General features: G+C 47.0%; 1 protein-coding gene across 3 annotated transcripts in view; it reads right to left on the bottom strand.

Annotated features, from left to right (window-relative positions):
* Positions 1 to 2,783: 2,783 nt before the first annotated feature.
* Positions 2,784 to 20,437, bottom strand: part of NASP (nuclear autoantigenic sperm protein) — a 17,819-nt gene continuing 165 nt past the window's right edge. The window contains exons 1-14 of one of the 3 annotated variants that reach the window (XM_019531342.1): positions 17,615 to 17,665; positions 15,989 to 16,099; positions 15,334 to 15,414; positions 14,076 to 14,182; positions 12,331 to 13,290; positions 9,816 to 9,898; positions 8,922 to 9,007; positions 8,384 to 8,457; positions 6,828 to 7,016; positions 5,414 to 5,580; positions 4,640 to 4,696; positions 4,472 to 4,543; positions 3,415 to 3,543; positions 2,784 to 2,935 (exon numbers count right to left, since the gene is read on the bottom strand). In XM_019531342.1, coding sequence (XP_019386887.1) covers positions 2,882 to 2,935; positions 3,415 to 3,543; positions 4,472 to 4,543; positions 4,640 to 4,696; positions 5,414 to 5,580; positions 6,828 to 7,016; positions 8,384 to 8,457; positions 8,922 to 9,007; positions 9,816 to 9,898; positions 12,331 to 13,290; positions 14,076 to 14,182; positions 15,334 to 15,414; positions 15,989 to 16,099; positions 17,615 to 17,664 — 2,220 coding nt within the window. In that variant the 5' untranslated portion in view covers position 17,665 and the 3' untranslated portion in view covers positions 2,784 to 2,881. Of the gene's footprint in view, positions 2,936 to 3,414; positions 3,544 to 4,471; positions 4,544 to 4,639; positions 4,697 to 5,413; positions 5,581 to 6,827; positions 7,017 to 8,383; positions 8,458 to 8,921; positions 9,008 to 9,815; positions 9,899 to 12,330; positions 13,291 to 14,075; positions 14,183 to 15,333; positions 15,415 to 15,988; positions 16,100 to 17,614; positions 17,666 to 20,437 lie in introns of those variants that run through there. The other 2 variants (XM_019531343.1, XM_019531344.1) reach the window with 2 other exon arrangements.

Raw genomic sequence — 20,437 nt, 5'->3', positions numbered from 1 at the left:
GCTTGGAAAGCCTCTTAAGCACACGCACCACTGCACTGTCAAGAAGCCCGAGCACTGGGCAGAGTCCTGCAGCAGCCAAACCCAAGTACTGCTGGGAACAGGGGGCTGCAAGTGACCCATGTCACAGGTTAGCTAGATGCCACTACTGCTGTGGCCATGGGAAAAGCAAGCGTGTTGTCCTGGCACGTATCGGTGGATTCCCAATAGCCAGGAAAGCCTTCATACCATCACACAAGGGATTACTGCACCGTTTTGGTGCCCACAGCTCAGGAGGGGATTCACACTGGAACCAGCCCAGAAGACTGGTGGCACTGCTGTCCTAACCCTTAGGCTTGCAAGATGAAGCCAGCAAAAACTAAATCCTTTCCCTGGAGGCGACATGGATGGACTGTTTGAAACTTGTACAAGTGTATTTCGACTAGAAGCTGCATTTCTGCATGTACTTTGATCATGGGGCAAGTAGAACTTGCATGCATCTACCTCCAGGGAGGTCTGTGACCACTTGGCTCTTTCCTCCATTTTTTGTCTGTGGCACAGATGGGAGGAAGAGTAATTTCAGAGACAGCAGGGCTGGAAGGGACCTCAGAAGATCGAGTCCAGGCCCCTGCCCCCACTGCAGGAAGTCAGCTGGGGTCACAAGATCCTAGCAAGAAACTTAAGGGCAGACGTATTCAGCCTGGCTGGCTTGGAGTCAGACAAAGGCTGGGCTGAGTTGTACCTTACGGACTAGGCGATTCTCAACCCCGGGCATCATGGCACCGAGGTGCTTTCGAGGGTGCAAGCCAAGTGAAGCGCTGTCAGATGCACAAACATGACTTGAGTCAAACCCATAAGAGATTACCAAGAGAATCAGATTTCAGAATAGAAAGCAGTGTTAAACCTTTCTGACCTGTTTGCAGGAACATAGAAGTTGATCTCTTACTTCCCTAGTTTTTGCTCTTTGGCTACACCCTCGCATTTGGGGGAGGGAGGCGTTTTTGAGTCTAAAAGAACCAGTTAAAGATTAATTCAGACAACAGGCAGGGTATGGACCAATATGCATAAGCTTTCATAGGCAAGAGCCAGGAAAGACAGCAAGCAACACCCTGAATAGAGGATGTGGGCGAGGGAGTGCTGCTAAGAGATCCCTGCTGCCCAGTGCTCCTCTCCTCTCCCACCTCCCTTTCGCCTTAGCAGCACCCCTTCCTTTTCCTTGGAGAAGCTTGCGCACTGCAAACTGAACACACTTGCGGGAGATCAAGTGCTGGAAAGAACATGGCAGGCAATGCCCGTGTCCTTACCAGGGGTGGGCAATTATTTTGGGCAGAGGACCACCTACTGAGTTTTGGCAAGCCAGCAAGGGCTGCATGACAGGCAGCCAGCAGCAGATAAATATTAATTTTCTACATTTTTTAGGGGCCCTGCCAGCCAGATAGAATGGCCTGGCGGGCTGCAACCAACCCCCTGGGGCCACATTTTGCCTACCCCTGCCTTAGACCAACATGGTACAACACAGAAAAAACTTGGGGGCCTAAATCTGGTTAGGAAAGTTTCTGTAGGAAGCATTTTACTAATAAGTAACTGGACAAAGAGCCAGGCTTGGGCAGGACAAGAATGAGTCTCTTCCTCCACAGCTTGCAGGCTAATTAAGGAGGTTCTCTGCATGGATCTGACAGTTAAACAACAAAATATATCTTCATTCTTGACAGAAAAGACCCCCGGCCCCCAAAAAAGCCCTGCAGTAACAGGCAGCCTTTTCTCTTCAGCTTCCAAGGTATTAAATGAGTGGGCACCCTTGAACATTAAGAGGGCCAATGACAAGATTTGTGGGATTGAAAGGTGCCCAAGAAGCACTGCTAGATTAAACGGATTTTAGAAGTTGCTCACACCAGTTAACCTTGTTTCTCATCTCAGGATATAGATCAGTCCTACCTCCCAAAGGAAAACGTGGAGTCTTATGCTAAAGAGCCTCATGGAAGTAAAGTAGCAGAACTGATGACATGGGACAAGGCAGAAACCTGGGGACAGGAGAAGAGGGTACATTATCTGCACTGTAATCAAACCAACAGAAGACCAGAGTGCACAGGAACCCATTAGCAGGGGCAGCAATTTAGAGGTGCATTTCTCTACTGCTGTCGTCTAGATCCGTTCTTTCCCCCAGCAGACAAAGGAAAAGAGCTTAGCACACACATAACCTTAAGCTTGGAAATAAACCAGTTCAGGCTGCCTGGTGGAGAATTTTGTACATGACTTCCTACAGCAAAAATATCTAAGAGCTTTTTTGCTTCAGAAGTCAGGATGACAAGTACCTTCTAGGCTCCCAGGCGCACTTTCAAACCTCTCGCCCTGTGATTTCCAAGGCTTTCACATCCTGCTGAACACTGTCCAGGCTTGAGTACAGCTTCTATAAATCTATACATAAAAACCCTCGTGAACCACACAGTTGGAGGGAAAAAGTTACCACCAAAGCTGGCCTGCTTCTGCTCCCATTTCAGGCACAGCTCCTGATTCTAGATCAGATCTAGGAAGCATCCAGTACTGCAAGGAGCCAACACAGGCTCCACCAACTCCACTGGAGAATGCAATGGCACCATTGTTTACTTCGTTAGTCTCTTACTACTTGGGGCAACAGAGAGATCGAGTATCTGCCCCTAGATGACAGAAGCATGAGGCCTACTGGGGCTCTCCCCTGTGCTCAGCTCTTCAGATAGTTTCTTGTGGTCGCTGCTGTACATTTGTGGGTGGTACCAGGAAAGTGGCCCCTACTTAGAAAACACAATGCAGAGCATTTGCTTACAATCTTTATTGGGAGTCATACAAAAGTTGCCAAAAAGTGAAAAAATACACTATATACAAAATCGTTTTCCTTGGGAGAAGAGGAGTGTCCCACGTTGAAGAACTATCATACCGTACTTTCAACTGCAGCCCCTGCTTCCACCTGTGGCCTTTTCTCTGTCTAAAAGAGGAATACACGTGGTTAGGAGCCAGCAGCAGGCGCTACAGAACAGCTCATTCATGCAGCAGCTCTGAAAGCATCTAGCTTGGAGAGCTGCGTCAGCTTGGACTTTGCTGAGCACTGGAGAAGCCAAGAACTTCTCCAAAACACAGGCATGGACAATTAGCCTTGGCCTCGTGACACCGATTTTTGGGAATTGCACAGAACCAACGTGCTTGCACACCAGCACTTTGGGAGCAAGAACTGCATGGTGCAGTTCAGCTGCTGTTGAGACACTGCTGAACTCCACTGCACGCTGCCAGCCCCTCTGCCCCTTGTGCAAAGCTCTGTGGCTAGTTCACTTGACAATGAAAGGATGAGATACCTTGTGGGGAACATGCAGGCAATAAAAGTAAAAAGGGTTATAGTGAGCAGGTGTGAGCGCGTGCCTGCCCTGAGAAGGAACACACGTGGCCCCGACTCCTGACTCAACTGCCCACCTCCTCTTCCATTTTTTCTGCAACCTCATTTCCACTGGGGGCAGCATCACCACCGCCATTGACAGCCGGCTCGGGTTTAGATTTCTTAGCTTCATTGTCTCCCTGTTGAGTCTCCTCCTCTGGTTTCCTCTGAAGACAAAATCATTTAGTCTTCACTATGTTCAATTTCAAGTTTAAAGAGTTCAGCAAGTTAGTGTCTAGGTGTCACTGCATTAGTGGCAGGGTTGCAACAGATAGTCAAGGGTTAGGACTGCACTGATGCCGTGGGCTCGTTTTGGGTGCTCCAACCACTGGCCTGCAAATACGGCATCACCAGAATTCTCATTGCAACTGAACAGCCTTAATGATTTGGATTTGTAATTCGAAATGAAAAAAATTACAATTACAAGCAGTGATTTGTAGCACCTCCAACATTTCCCATCAGCTCTGCAGCAGATCAGAGCCTGCTCCAAAAGCTGGACTGAAGGAGGCAGCCACCATGGCATGCCATCCCAGTCGCTCGTTAGGCCCATGAAGAATCTCTTGGGAAGTCCAAATTCAAGAAACAAACACATATTTTTAGTGCAAAAAGGACCTACGCACTAGTGTCTTTTAGAATTACCTGCATGTCATTACTCCAGTAAGAGGTTTTTGTGGTACGAATGCAACACATTTAAACTGGCTTTGCTATGTGAAGTCCAATTCTCCATTTCCACTTGGCAATAAGGGAACCCAGCTTAGCCTGGTTGTTTGCCCTTCAAACAGGGTCTGTGCACTGCCCTGCAGGTCCCCTCTTCCCTACAGCACTCCTTTAAGGAGCGCAGCAGTCACACAACCCAGCTCCAAGGTTAAACCAGCATGGGGCAGGTGGGGGGCTGCACAGCACCAGCAACCATCAAAGCCACTCTCAGGAAGCCACATGGTTCCCAGGCTGGTTGGGTCCCAGTGGAAAGGAGTTCTGTGCAGTGTTTCTGGGTTTAATTTTGAGCACAGCAGCAGGTTCGTTAGTCAAGTAGTGATGAGTGCACAGTGCAAGCTAGTGTTCATTATTTGTCCAAATAGCGACTTCTGAACCCACCTTTTTCCTGACAAGGTGGGAGATGTCTGAAACACACTGAGATGCTCCATCAGCCGGTTTTCTTACTGGAATCTGTTACAAGACAGGTTGTAAACCATACGGCAAGTGTTAAGGCAGTCCAATAAACTCACAGTTAAATGTTTTCCCACAACAATACCCTGCACTTACCGGGGAAGCGGAAACACTTCCTCCGCTCTGTGTGAAGCCAGAAGTAGTTCCACTAACCTACGAAAAGAAAGAAAACAATAGTTAGCCAAGGCCTGGACCACGGGACAATTTCAGCATCCAGAAGTACTGCAGAGGAACTGTCCGGGGGACGGGGAGGGGAAGGAGTGAACAGGCAGGCAGTCTACAACTACTCTTGGATTTAGGACAGTAAATGCACAACATGGAAGAGTTGTAAAGATGTTAAGTCTGTATACATCCTCTGGCCTGGAACCTGCTGCCCCCCTCTGGAATCCATGCATCCATTTCCAATAACTAAATTGAGATTTTTAATATGCTTTTATTTTAAGGGAACAGCTAAGCCAACATTTGAAAATAAGACTGGCCATCCATTTCCCCAGTCAGCACTGACCAACTCAATCCTGATTTTTTTTTTTTTTTAAATCACTATGAAGTGCTTACTCGTCAAACTAAATTATTTTATTTCTGTACAAGGTGTTCAGATTGTAGAATAAGTGTTACCCCACCAACCACGACTGAGCCAACTGTGCAGACAGACTTAGTCGAAAGCTAGGTTGGTATAAATTAGTCTGTATTAGTAATCCAGAAACGGCAACAGTTCAGTCTTCTGACAAAAGCTTGCCTCTTCTACCAAGCAGCACTTTCCTTAGGAGGAATGTTACTAAGACAGACAGGATGATGTCACTCCCCGAGAGAGCCAGAGGTAGCTTTATCTAAATAAAATAAATACACTTTAAGTACCACAGACAGACTAACCAGAGTTGCCTTCAAAGCCAGTTCAGCAACTCCCGCACTCCTCTGAGACTCCTTCGAGTCATCTATCTTCTCCTTTATTTCAGGAAGCAGTCCCTTCAGCTCCTCGATCTCCTTCTCATCTTGAGCAGATCCTCCTTCTGCTTTCTTTATCCGTTCAGTCAGCATCACTACAAGATGAGTGGGAGTCATGCATTAGCCAACGACACAAGCAAGAGCTGCTCAGCTTCTCCCCTCAGTGCAGACAATGTCAAGTTCGCTGCGATCTTCTTAGAAGAGCAGTGGAGGCTGCTCACAGGCAATTAACCTGAGGTTACCCCTCATGGACTCCAGAACGATTTTACTGACAGGACCCAGCACAGCATAGTCACGGGAAAGTGGGGCTGGAAGGCACGTCATGAGATCACATCTAGTCCAGCACCCTGGTCAAGGCAGGACCCAGCCCTAGCTAAACCATCCTGTCCAACCTGCTCTCGAAAGCTTCCAGGGGTGGAGATTTCACCCATCACTTCTCTGGGCAGCCTGTTCCAATGCCCAGCCACGTTCAGGGCCAGAAAGTTGTTCATCCTGAGCCTAAATTTCCACTGCTGCAACTTGAGGCAACTGCTCCTTGTCCTGCCCCCTGCGGTCACAAGGAAGAGACCACCCAGCCTAATTGCCCTTCAGGTTTTTAAAGACTGTCAACAAACCCCCTCAGCCTTCCCTTCTCCAAGCCCCTGGTAAGTCTTTCTCCCCAGGCTCCAAAACATTTTTACTGCTCTGCGCTGGACTCTTTCTAACCTGCCTACATCTTTCTAGAAGGTAGGAGTCCCAAAACCAGACAGCACCTCCAGGGGAGGCCTCATCAGTGCGGAACAGAGCAGAATCATTTCCGATTCTCAAGTGACACTCCTGTCAATACAGCTCAGTACTACTGGAAGGTTTTTTGGCAAGAGCACACTGTTAGGTCACATTCAGCTTACCCACAGGTCCTCCCTCCTTTGCAGTCCTGCAGCCCAGCCAGTATTTCTGCACACAATTATTCCATCCCAAGTGCAGGACTTTGCACTGGTCTTGGTTGAATCTCAGCTGGTTGATGGTGGACCTTTTCTCCAGCCTATCCAGGTGATTCTGGATTCTAGCCCTGCCCTTCAGAGAATCTGCAAGTCCACCTAACTAGGCGTCATCCACAGATTTGCTAAGTGTGCGCTCAGTCCCAGCACCTAAATCATTCATGAAGATGCTGAACAATACCAGACCTAGGGCAGACCCCCACTTGATACATCCTCCCAAGTCCACATTGAGCATGATCAAACCAGTTACGTGTCCACCTTACAGCATCTGCATCTAGCCTGCTTTGGCAACAACAAGCTGCAGAAATAAAGCCAGCTTTCCTACAGGTCAATCTACTAGGCCAAGCTTTAGCAAACCCACCTACCCAGTCTCTTGTCAATGACTTCTACAGATTTACTGAACTGCAGAACAGCCTCATTGAACTGGCTGTTGTAGTGGTACGCCAGAGCCAGCTGGTAGTGAGTCTCTGCTAACAGGCGGTCATGCACCTCTAGGTACTTCTGCTGTAGGGCGAGGCAGGCCTGGAACTCCTCTATAGCTTGCACGTAGTTTTCTACAAACAGATACACAAGCCTTTATTAGACACAACCAGTAACTATTAGTACAAACAAACTGGTCACCTCCAAGTCACCATACCACCAGCTTCCCACCCACTGTATTAGCCTCAACTGTTTCTGCATTCTGCACTGCCTGGAAGCAGCTGTGACCTGTGCTGAGCAATGCCAGCTGATAGCTTGGCATCACAAGGAGCCTGCGGTTCAATGGTGGAATCCTTGCCTACCACACAGGAGACCTGGGTTCAATTCCCAGACACTTATACAACTACAGCCGTGGAGGCACCAAACATCTGGACTCAGTCTGATCAGAGTCCAAAGCTTCTCTCAAGGGTACCTTCAGTATGCCCCTTCCCCAGTAGCTCTCTCAACCCCCACTAGGGCTACAAATAGACATCATGAAATTAAGCAATCAGTTGTGCCAAAATCCCTGCCCAGGCATATGCATCGGAGGTCTGGGTGGCCCTCACACATACACCATGATCCAGGAGGGCTGACAGGCTCCATAAGGAACCCAAGAGTGAGTCAGTTTTAAGTAGCTGGGCAGCTTGTGGAAGACATCCCTCCTCAGCTCAGCACTTTGAAAAGGTCATTCTCCTGTTTCTGAAAGGTCTACACAAGGTCAAGCAGGGGAACACTGGAAGTATGAAATCAAGTACAAGTTATATTGCTCAGTAATAAGCAAAGAAAGTAACATCAAGAAGGAACTTTTATAATATCAAACTTTTAATATCAAGAAGGAACACCTTTTATAATTAAGCAGAGAAAGCTACCCAAGACCATACCTTCTAACTCCAAACTCTCCACTGATGGTTGAGGTGGTACAAGAGGCACAGCCCCCTTTGTTAACCCACAGAGAAGCCTCCCAACTTGTTTAAATATTTGCCACAGGAAGCTTCTGACACCCCGTTGTAGCCCGGGGTAAGTAAAGAGAAGGGCATGCTGGATTCTTTAACCAAAGTCTTGGGATAATTCAGCTTTTCCTAGCACAGGCAGAGAGTGAACTCAACTGGAGGGTTTGGGAAGAACACCCTAGGACACTGTCATTCAGCTTCTCGCATATTGATTAAGGCACTTTTACCAAGTTAAAAAAAACAAACAACAAAACTAGTTTTCTAGAATGTTCCTAGCCACACCTTAAACACGGCTGTCTTGCACAAGCAGACTTCCAAGTCCCTACTTCTAGTCCAGCCACAGGAGAAATTTCAACTCTGAACAGCTGCTTCCCGTAACCTGTGTCCCAGGTCATTTTATCCCTCCAGCCATGTTAGAGCACACCCAGGGGGCAGGGCAGGCTAACGCCAGGCAGAATGACCCCAGCTTAGCACTAGAGCACATTACGCAGAATCAATTCAAGATAGTGTACCAGATTCAACGCTGACTTCTCCTAGTTTTAGGTGAGCCTGAGCAGCCAGGAGCTGAGCTTCTTTTGTTTCCTGTCTAAATCAAAAGAACCATAGTTAGGCTGTTTGCTATAACCCCTGATCAGAGTCCAAAGCTTCTCTCTCAAGGGTACCTTCAGTATGCCCCTTCCCCAGTAGCTCTCTCAACCCCCACTAGGGCTACAAATAGACATCATGAAATTAAGCAATCAGTTGTGCCACAATTTTTCACAGCACAGATGATCTGGAAGCCCCTTGTCCTGCCCCCCGCTTCCCCACTCAGCCACAGTCATCCCCTGGCTGAGTGGGTAAAGCACCACAGAGGTAAAACATCCACTGCAGCAAAGCAGCAGAGTCTGTTACCACCTTTGTTGCACCACCGATTCTCCTTTAATGTGGCACAAAGGGCACCAACATCTATTGGTAAAAAATTGTGGCTGCACAAATGCTGAGCGCCAAGTGATCAGTTTCCACCCTGGTAGGTTCCTGTACCAGAGATACACCAAGACTAAAAGTTTTTACCTTTTATAGATGACCTTGGCCAACTCCAGCATATCCCAAGCTAGCTCCAGATTCCCAACTTCATCCTCTTCGCTTTCCTGAGCAGACTAAAACGACATTGAAATTTTATTGCAGTGCCACAAGCAACGCGTAACATGAACACATTTAGCAAAGATTCTCACCAGATATTTAGACATCAGGCAATGCAGTGTCAGGTGATGCATGTTAGTTATCTGAATACCTTCAGTGTTACTTCAGGACTCTTTAAAGATGTTAGTAGTAAGAGGAACATGAAAGCACAAAGTTGGGTCCTCAGGTACTGCTTGAAGCAAAGTACTCCACCAAAACCCAGCTTCAAGGGGCTGAAGTGATTTAATTTAGAACAGATGTAGAATGGCTTGGCCAAATATGTTTGCTGACTGGAAGAACTTGTTGAACAAAGTCGTGGTATATCCCTACAGCACCAGTTACTGAGACCTGGGAAGTGTGGCACCAATTTGCACCGAGTTCATGTATACATGACCCTGTCCTATTCAGCCACTGCCTTGACAAGCCTCCAGGCACAGACATCTAAATCATGGGTCACTGAAGCATAGGAAAAAAAAAAAAAAACGAGGGAAGGGAGGGGGCAAGAGGACATAAACCTTTAAACATATGAGTAGATAATATGATGACATTATAAGCCGAGAATTAAGAAATAGCTACTTCTCCACGACTTATTTGTCATTCTTCTGGAACAGGAGTAGTTTCAAGAGATCCTTTATTGGGTGCCAAGTCAGTTATTACCCAAGAAGTTTCAAGTTCTTGATAAAAGTAGCAGCAGAAGCCACGCTTGCATTATACCTGGTTCTCGCCAGGGGCATTCTGTTCGTCCAGAAGCACTAAGGACCGCTATTAACAAGAAAGAGATCTCACCTTGTCTTCAACTACAGATTCATTTTCCTTATCCTCTTCAGCTTTTTCGTTTTCTTTATCGTCTTCTTCTGATCCTTCTGTTTCTGCAAGAAACACAGGAGGATGAGAACATGCCCAGGTAACAGGATGCGCTATATAGTTAGTCGGGCAACACAAAACAGATTAAATCTCGTTTCCTTCCTCTTTGTGAAAGCTTAGGGGTGACATTAGAACAGTATAACCAGCATTCACATCTCCTGTTGGCAGCAGCCACTATATTAAGACGTCAGGTATTGTAGTAGTGAAAACCAAGTTCATTCCCAGTCTATAGAAGCAGCTGCTTAGGATTAAGTCCTTATTTAGTACCATGTGGAAGAAGGGAGAAGCTAATCCAGGGATAGATTCTCATATATTTCTGCTTCCATACATTCCTGGTGACCTTCCACAGGAGTCAGTGGACTGGAGCAGCTGTGCAGCAGGACTAGCCACCTGTAGATGGGCAGACCAGGCAGTGTTCCAGATAACTAAGGAGAAGGCTGAGTAGGGGGGATAGGACAGAGGTCCATAAAAGTCATGAAGGGTATGGGTCAAGTGAACAGGGAACTGTTGCCCACCAAGTCCCACAACACTAGAACCAATAAGGGGCACCCACTGAAATTGGTAGCTGACACAGTTTATAGCCAACAAGTTTTTGGTTGGTTGGTTTTTTGTAAACACAAAGCAGGGAGGGCATTGAATAGGGGCATAGATCACTCCAGGGATTTCCAGTTCAGCACTCTCCCTGTATAGCATCCACTTCTGCCCCATCAGAGACAGGATATGGGCTAGATGGACCATTGGTCTGACCTAGTATGGATGGCACTTATGCGCTCATGTTTTCAGCACGACAGCAGTCACAAAAATAAAAAAAGAAAGAAAGAAACTCTACACTGGACTCCTACATTTGTTCATTCAGTATAAGCAGCTCTTGGTGACAATTACTGCTGTGTGGCACCAGTTCAGCTTACTATTTCCAAAGGGCATTTACATCATCTCTCCAGCAAGAGAAAACAGACTAGAGGGTCAAGGATACAGAAAGCTTAGCTCAGCTAACTTTTAGATTGGGGCAAAGCCTGAGACATGCAAAGAGAGCAGAGAGGGAATAGAATGACTTGTTGCGTGGATGTTGGAGTCAGCCTAGGAGCCGAGCAGACTGTAACTCTCCTAGAACAACCTAGTTGTTTTCAGTATGAAAGAAAAGAGGCCTGATCTCCATTGGTGATTAGCATGGAGCTTCAGCTTTTGCAACTGCTGCAACCAGAGCTAAAAAGCCACAGCCTCCTCAGCGGCCTAGCTGATGCTAAAACAGCCCATGCCTGTATGTATGAGCAGTAACTGCTTTATCAGAGTTGGAATACAGGAGATATCACAAAGCTAAAAAAAAAAACAGAGTACTTAAATAGTTTGAAGTGACCAATTCAGGAAGGCTGGGAACAATGTTACACCATGAAATACAGCAGCCAACTTGGAAAAAGAGTGTCCCTGTCTCCACCCCACCCTTCCTCAAACAGCTTTGTTGGGGTGGGGGAAACTCGCATTTAACAGCTTGATCCTGAGACAAGAGTGATCAATTAGAAGGATTTACATATTACAGGGTAACTAAAGATGCTGGAGAGCACAGCTGTACAGCACCCTTCCTTCTGTTGGAAGACAGGTGCCTGGACTGCCAAGGCAATCAAACAATGTGGATCTTCATCCATCACTGTTAAAATGAAGCTTTTGCTATGAACCACTCAGCTGGCCCAAGTGCGCCATTATGCAGATGGGGACACTTTATTAGCTACCAGGAAATGGCCTATTGCGTCTCATCACTGGAGTGCCTGGTACTGTGAAAGTTTGTTTCCAAGACTGTTGTTAATTAGTTTAGCAGCTATGATGAAGCAGGGAAGCAGAACAACATGAAAAGCTACACAGCAGAAGCATGTACAAGCGAGCACCAATTGACAATTAAATTTTAAATGCTTATCGTAGTCAATTTAGATTTCCCCACTAAGTTTGCAATCTCATGTGATGGCCAGTAAGAGATTCCACAGAGGAGTTCCAATTTTCAAAAGGGATCAATTCAGTGGTTTCTATTGTACTGCCCCGTCTAGAATGGAGCTCGGGACCAAAGGCAGCTTGTGTTTCAAGTTACCTGAAGGTTAGTGAAACAAACCCAGATACATGCAAGTGAACATCCATTCAGTATTCTCTACCAGCCCAGTGACTGCTTTCAACACATTACGTGGATCTCTTTGGGAGCCGCAGCTTGCTTGAACAGTAGCAATTTTGCTTTGCAGTTAGTTAAGCGTTAGTTTAGAGAAACTAAGACTATTTGCTGTTCCTTGGAACTTAAGTGAAACCAGCTTCTTGGATACAAGATCCTCCAAGTGCCCCCCTTGGCAGAGCCCTTGCCTAAGGCACACAGAAAATCCTGAATGGAATCATTTTTACCCACTGTTAGAAAGTCAAATCCATCAAGTAATCCACCCACAAGTACTTCTCCTCTCCCTGTTACCTTCTCCCTCTTCCACCAGGTCCTCTCTCTCTTCTTTTTCTACCTTAGCGCCTTCCGCTTCCATCAGGTCATCTCTCTCATCTTCTTGCGGTCCCTGAGCACCTACTTCAACTTTGGCTTCTGTTTGCATTTTGTCGAAGGGCTCCCCATCCTCTCCAAGTGCAGTGGCATCTGCAGCTACAGGCGGCATTTCCTTTGACTGAGCATCTTCAGGCTCCTCAGGTGGCTTCTCTTCTGGAGCTGCCTCTGCCTTTGCTTCAGCTGCCTCTGCCTGCTCTTCTTTGTCTTCCACTTTCTCCACAGCTGCCTCTGCCTGCTCTTCTTTCTCTTCCCCCTTCTCCACAGCTGCCTCTGCCTGCTGTTCCACGGCACAGACAGCCTGTTCTTCAGCAGTGTCTGCTACAGGCTCTTCTGAGCCTGCCTTCTCTTCCACAACAGCCCCTGCCTCCTTTACTGCAACTTCTGCCTTCTCTTCCACAGCTGCCGCTGCCTCCTCTCCTGCAGCCTCTGGCACTGGCTCTTCTGCCACTACCTTCTTTTCCACAGCTACAGCCACCTGCTCCCCTGTAGCCATCGCTTTCTCCACAGCAGTCTCTGCCTGCTTCTCTGCAGCATCAGCCTTCTGCTCCTCTGCCCCTGCCTCTTCTTCCAGAGCTGCTTCTGCTGCCATCTGCTCCTCTGCCCCCGCCTCCTTTTCTGGAGCTGCTTCTGCCTGCTCTTCTGCAGGTTCTGCCTGCTTCACAGCTGCCTCTGCCTGCTCCTCCACCTCCTCTTTAGGCTTGGTCTCTGTGCCAGCAGCCGCCACTTCTCCTTCCAGTACCTCTTCCATTTCTACATCTTCTCCTCCAGTTTCCTTCCCACCTTCGGTCAGTGCTGGAGACTCTTCTGCAGATTTTTTGGATTCTTCCTTTTCCCCCATGGCGTTATATACCTGCTCTCTCAACTCCTCCCTTGCTTCTTCTATATGGTTAAGGAAGATGAAGCATAAACATTTCTTCGAGTTTAGTAATAAAAGCATTAACGGGAAATGAAAATACCACCCTCAGACCCTCCAATGTGTTGGTTTCTCATCAAGCCATAGCACGTTCCTAAAACATCACTCCCTTTTGAAATCTAAGGAAAACTGGATCCCAGCTAACAAAGCAGCTTGTGATGAACACGCCTCTCCCCCCACCCTGATCAACACACACCAAGGCATTGTAAGCAGCCACTCAAGCAATATGCAATTCTGTGCACTAGCGTTTTTAGTCACAGCTAAGCAAGAGATGCCAAGCTTTATCCAGTAGTCTAGAGGGGCAGAGATCTGCGAAGGAGTACAGAATGAAACCTGCCCTTGGACTTCTTACAAGAAGGACAGTTAGAGAAGTTTCACCAAGATGTCAGTCCTTTATCAGGGGAAGGAGTCTTACGGAACGACACCATGTGCCATTGTACTGCTGCAAGTTTACAAAAGCAGTGCGAGTGGCCTAGGAAGTTTAGACACAGGACACAGTATCCAAGTGCAGTGCTTCAAAAAAGCCTGACAAACCGAGTGACTTTTTATGTTTGATTTGAGTCGAGTTAGGGAAGAAAAGTTCTTTGCAAAAAGCTTTTAGCTATGTTTGGATGAATTGATAAAACAAGACTCCTTCGCCTACTAAAAGTTCTAGTGTAAAGCTTCAGGGCAGCGAAGTACTCAGAATCCAGCATTTACAGGAAACAACATGGCTTGGCATCTCTATGGCATGTTAGACAGCTCTACATACCATCTATGTTATCAGCACTTTCTACCATTGAGTCATCTTCCGTTTTCTCCCCTTCTTCTTCAACTTGCACTCCTTCCAAGGCGTTTCCCAACACACCATTTTCCATTCTAGGAGAACAACAGAAGTATCATTCTCTGGTACTCACTAACAGCTACATGTATTGCTTAAAGGAACAACTAGTATGGAGGACTGGCTCAGTATCAAGTTTAAGAGTGCCGATCCCACCCTCAGCCCTTTTTGTTGTTGTTGTTAACACACTCCTGTCTTAACCTGCCAAGACTTATTATTGCAGACCCTGGTACTGGTCTAAGAGAGACTGCTGGTCACACAGCAATATTTATAAGTGCTCAGGTATCACAGTGATGGTGCTCTAATACTTGGACATACACACTCCAGTTGCACACTGTTTAATAGTGCTGTAGGCAATAACACTCCCTTCTAGACCAGCGGTTCTCAACATTTTTTGCACCAGACTCATTTGTAAACATTGACAGCCAGACCCAAACCAGTGCCCCTCACCCCCGACTTGCTGCCCTCCCACCTCCCAGTGGGAGGGGCAATCCCCCAGCAACCCCTTGCAGACTGGAAACTCTGCCAGCCTGCCAGAGAAAACCCATGGCTTCCCATAGAGAATCCATTTTTAAAGTTTGCTCATGACTTTTTCATATATCCTTGTGACCCACAGGTTGAGAAACGCTGCTGTAGAGCAGGGGTTTGGCAGCCTTTTAGGAACTGCTTTAAGCGAGCCATATTCACATTTGGGCCACTGCTGCCACTTCGGATCCCAGTAAACTGCCATCATCCTAGCTTTACAGGCTGTATGCAATTACTTGGCAAGCCATAGGTTACCAACCCCTGCTCTGGTGGCATCTGATTATTTGCCCAGCCCTCTCCTACAGACTGCAGGACCTTTCTTGGAAATACAAATGCTGTCACATTAATCAGACCAACAGTCAGACTTGCTTATCTCTTCCCTTGAACTAAAGTCTTCTGCTCCATAACCTAATCCCTTTTTCCAATACCCCTTCCCAGTTTCCAACAAGTCAAAGATACCCCACTAAGTTTCTCTTTGAGGGGCGATTAGGTTATACTGCCGGTGTTTCAATCAAACAGGAACCAAATTGAAGTTATTCAGTTACTCCCACTGAAGTTCTTATCCAGTGGTGTCGCTAAGTTACAAATAGGTTACATTTTAAGCTATTAAAAACATCCAAGAATAACATTCTGCTATCTGGCAGTTCTGTAAGTGTTAAAGTACCTTGCTAATTCCAGAAGAGACTTTCCATAGTAAAAAAAAGCTTCTGCACACTCGTCCGCTGTCTCACCATATTTCTTACCCCTACAAAGGAAGTTAATTCAGTCATTCATTTGAACCGATTGTTAACAGCATTTTTTTTAAAATGAATAGAGATAAGCATTTCATGGATAAAGACAGCCAGTTTCTACACTGACATGTATTCCCCTGCCTCCTCCCTCAACAAAGTGGTGATTCTCTTTCACAATCAGAGTCTGGTTGCTCCAAGCACTCAAAAACAGTATCTTGTAGATGGATGGCAGACTTTTCTTCCAGAAATCAGGCAGCATGTCCAAATGACATATTGGTAGTATATCATCAACATTTGGATTAAAGAGATCCAAGTTACCAATTATGAGACTGCCATTTCTGTTTACATCTGTAACGCTTAGCTGCTCCCCCAGGGTCTGAACATGTAAACCGTGTTTTCATGAGTCTGAGACACTGCATGGATCTTATAATGCCAACAGTTAATTAAGGATCATACACATAACTTTGTACAAACAGCTCATCTGAGCCAGAGCCAGGTTTCTCCATCTAAGCTTGATCATGCTCAAGTGATGTGCACAAAAACAAGCTCAGCATAACAGAAATGCGAGCAACATGTTCCATTACTTACAATAAACTAGCAGCTTCCTGAAATGCATTAACAGCCGCTGGAATATCTCCCATTACCAGGTGCTTCTGTCCTAGGCCCAGTAGTTTTTTGGCTTCCCCGTCGACGTCCACACTGGAAAGTTATTAAGTACAAAGCTGTGTCAATCACCGTTTAGAGAGAACATCTGTATCCTCTTAAAAGCTCACATCTTTGCTTACCAAAAGATTTAAACCCAGCCTTCAAACCCTTCCTACTAAGGGTCAGACATTAGCCAGCCATGATATATATATAAGTACCAGGTCATAAGATGCCACATTATAGATTAAATTTTGGAGAACTTTCATTCACACCAGTTTTTAGGTGTCCTATTCTGGGGATTAAGACCAATTCTTCCATTTGTAACAGCAAAGCACCAGTTCTCAACCAGGGCACATAGCAAGATCCCTTCAGGGGTGCCACAGTGGTGTGGGTACCTATGGCCAGGTGGAACGGTGCCACATGCCTCCTGTGTGGAGAGTGGGAAACAGCTGTGGCAGGAGTGCCTGTTCCCTTCCCAGTCCAACCCCATACTGTCTCTTGGAAAGGGGCATGCAGAGCAGGTGGAACTGAACAAGGAGTAAACTGAGGCAGTACAACTGGGGTGCTGCCAAATTCAAGGAAGCTACGGAGGTATGCCCCAAGAGGTCAAGAACTATTGCACTAGAATAATTTAAGAGCATCCAGGGCAGTCTGTTTTAATTAAGCTACGCCTAGGAAGACCCCAAAGATTGTTCACACAGTTCCTCTATGGAATAAAACCAATGCTAAGAAAGGGACTGGCAGAATATGCTTAAATTCTGGTCTCTTATGTGAGGGCATGAAGAAGCTCAAACCTTTCAAATCTGCAGGAATCCTGGCTCTCTCAATTTAAGATATTAATTTCTGTTAAATATAATTATTATATACTATATTATATAATATCAGATGATAAATAACAATTATTATAAAGAATATGCATCTATATATAGCAATCTGGAAGCCTACCAGTGCCTCAATCACGATCATAAAATAATATTTAAATATCTATATTTTGGCATTTGATTTTGGGGTTTGTTTGTTTTTAAAACCATGGAAAGAAAATCAGAGCTCCCTGTCCCCTCCGCTCACCAGGTTATGGGTCCGGTTGCAGCTGTCTCCCCCCACATGGTTTTATGGCACCGAGCAGCTCTGATATGCTGGTGGCCTGCCCATGGCATTGCCCTTTAACGCAACTCACAGCCCCCCCCAAAGCCACATGCACAGCTCCACAGCCTTGCCCAATTGCCTCCTTCATTATGGGGGCCTCAATTACCACCCCCACCCTGACTTACCTGCAGGGAGCTGCTCTCTAGGCTGCCAGGTGCATGTGTACACACACATAGCACCCCCCTGCTAGTGATCACCCTCCTCCTGCTCCCCCTTACGAGCCTGCAAGAGGACATCCCTGTTTCCTGCATTTTTCTCCTTTAAAAAGGAGAAAATCCAGGTTTTACTGCATTTTCCCACTGCGAACAGAAAACCCAGATCCCTGCTAATCAGAAAGATATTTACATTCCAGTATCTTAGTTCCATAGACGGTACCAAGTTTTTTCTTCCTTTCATAAGCAGTTATTCACAGTTCCACTTTACCTGTCAGTTTTCTCTGCAGATGTGGACGGAGCTGCCAGTTCCTCTTCCATTCTACAACTGCACATTCAGAAACAATTAGAACAGACTCCCAGAACTGTCGCATTATCAAATGGTGACAGACTAACCTGTAGTTCACACATTTCTAGGCTGAACAAGACCATGCAGGTTCAGATTTTTGAGCCTGTGGCATAGCTGTTTGCAAACTTTGTGGACCATGGTGCAAGCCGAAATGAGCAGGCTGCTTTGTGGAAAAACTGTCTAAACCAGAAATTTCTGCTTGTGGCACATAAGTTTGGCATCTTCTGATAAAGCTAGAAAAAGGAACGTAAGCCTTTTCTACATGAATTTTTCGTTTAGACAAAGCCTTGAAGAGCTTTGGATGGAAACCTTTTTATCAGGCCTAATTTTTAAAAGGGATGTTCTTAATTACCGTAAACTCACATCAAAATCAATCACATAACATTCCTTTGGCTCCCACAGCAACAGCTCCTTGCACCTAATGAAACCAGAGATGTATAACAAGCTTGTGTAAGCAGGGGGCTTCCTAAAAGGTGCTGCAAAGGGACTGGAGGAAGCAGAGCCACTAAATAGAGAGCAGCAATTAAAATACAAAGGATAGGGATGGGGTAAAGGGGGGAGGAAAGAAAAAAAAGAGGGCAATGCCAAGTGCAATAGGGTACAACCATATCTGCTCTGATCCCACCAGCCAGGATGCAGGGAGGGGATTCACACCATTACAACACTAAAACTGTAGCCACTCAAGTCAGAGATGGACTTGACACCCACTCCAACACTCGGCCAGAGATGAGAACGATGAAATTCCTTTGGGTATCACCTAAAGCCCACTGCTTGAACATGCCAGACATAGATTAATAACCCCCAGGCCTCCCTCGTAGTCCCCAGAAGAGAAGAGCCATCTCAAAGCAGCCATGGGGGACACACTTGTCATGGCTGAGGTTAGGGAGGTTCCTGTAAGTCAGGACATCTCCAGCAATTACAGTCTGGGCCAGCCAGACTCGCATTGGAGACTACCCAAGTCTTTTTCTCACTAAGGCATCAGACCTTGCTCTGGACCCAGATGCCAACAGACCACATGATCACTGGACCAAACCACACAGATTGCAATGTCCAAGATCAACAGATACGGAGGTAAACGAACATCACGTGCATCGCCACTTGCTTATGGCGCTTCCACTGCCTACGCCGGACAGGCAGAGCAATCCCTGCAATTAAAGCGAACGAACACCGATCCGACACCACTACCAAAACAACACAAGCCTGTAGCAAAGCCTCCGACCTCCCCGCCCGTGCCATGGCTGACCTCAGAGCAGCTCTCCTTAGACAAAGAAAAACTTTAAAAAACTAGCTTGAGCAGGAAATGGCGGAATGAGAACTCATCCACAGGCCAGGTTAAGTAGAAGCAATGGTCTCAAATTGCAGCAAGGGAAATTGAGGTTAGATAGGAGGATAAGCCTCTCTGGCGAGGAGGGTAGTGAAACGCTGGAGCAAGCTCCCCAGGGAGGTGGTAGGGTCTCCATCCCATGAGGTTTTGCTGACCCAGCTAGACAAAGCCTTGGCTGGGATGTAGTTGCATCTGCTCCAAGCAGGACTGGTCCCGACTCCCGAGCTCCCTTCCAGCTCCGTTTCAGATTTAGCGTATGGTTACAACCAAGACCATGGAGCCATATCGCATTACCTGGATTATTTTTTAAGACCCTCAATAAGCTAACAGCTTTGTTTCTCTCCAACCCCCCTTGCCTCTCTCAGCAGTGCTTGCATTTCCCTACCCCTTCTAGTCTGATCACCACTTCCTGCGGCCCCTTTGCAGAATCTGAAGTAACCCCCACGCCCCTTGTTAAACCTTGCGCTATATTTGGATACAATAGATCTACAAAAAGGTGTAAGTCTACCTGCCTTCTCCCTGACCGCAGACTGAGACAGGGAACTACACACCTCCATTTAAAATGGGTACATTCAACTTCACACGACTCTTCGCTCGAGCTTTTATTCCACCCGAGAGCCTACCAGCACCAATAGGCTTCTCCCCTGCTCCTGAGGAAGGGGGTTTGTGCCCGGAAATATTGTTCATTGCAAGCTTTCAGCGATTTAGTTTGTTTAATAAAAGTTTGCATGATTCACCTAAATAACCATGTCTGCCTACGGTTGTTAGCAGAGCTGTGTCTGGATAGCTGAGGCCCCCATTTCCTTGCAGACACGAGGCGCACCATCTTCACTTGCCAGCACCCTTGTTTCCCTTGCAAAGCATAAGGAAGGGGTATTTTAAGCAAAACTGCTGGGGAGGAGGTGGGGGGGGGAAATAGGTGACCTCCACTGCAGCTCTAGAGATTATAAAAAAAAAATCCATGTCACACCCCTTAAGGGAGAGCCACCACCACAGATTCAGCCGTCCAGGAAAATCCCTTTTCACGGCTTAACGTCGCCCCCTCGTTTGTGATCACCAGACAAGCCCCCCCGCCGCCTAGCGCACGCACACACGCGTGCGTGTAAAAAAGGGGGGGTTGGCCCCGCCCCTCCCCCTCGCGGAGACAATAGGCGCTTTCCCGCCTTTCCCCGGCGCGGCTCCGCCCCCCCGCGCTTGGCGCCAAAATCCCAACGGCCACGGCCACGTGACGAGCGGCAGGCCCCGCCCCCAGCCTCGCGGCAGGTGACGGGGCTTCACCGCCCCCAACAAAGATGGGGGCCGGGTCACGTGGTGCCTCCAGCCAGGCTGTGGGGGGAGGGGGGCGGCACGTACCACTGTGACTGAGAAGGGGGGGCACGAGGGAGAATCCATAGCACTACCTTCACACCGCGCGCGAGGCC

The sequence above is a fragment of the Crocodylus porosus genome, unplaced genomic scaffold (genome assembly GCF_001723895.1).
Source record: "Crocodylus porosus isolate Cpor-Errol unplaced genomic scaffold, CroPor_comp1, whole genome shotgun sequence".
NCBI lineage: Eukaryota > Metazoa > Chordata > Crocodylia > Crocodylidae > Crocodylus > Crocodylus porosus.
The sequence above is the reverse complement of the archived record's forward strand: the minus strand, read 5'-3'. Positions and strand labels throughout refer to the sequence as shown.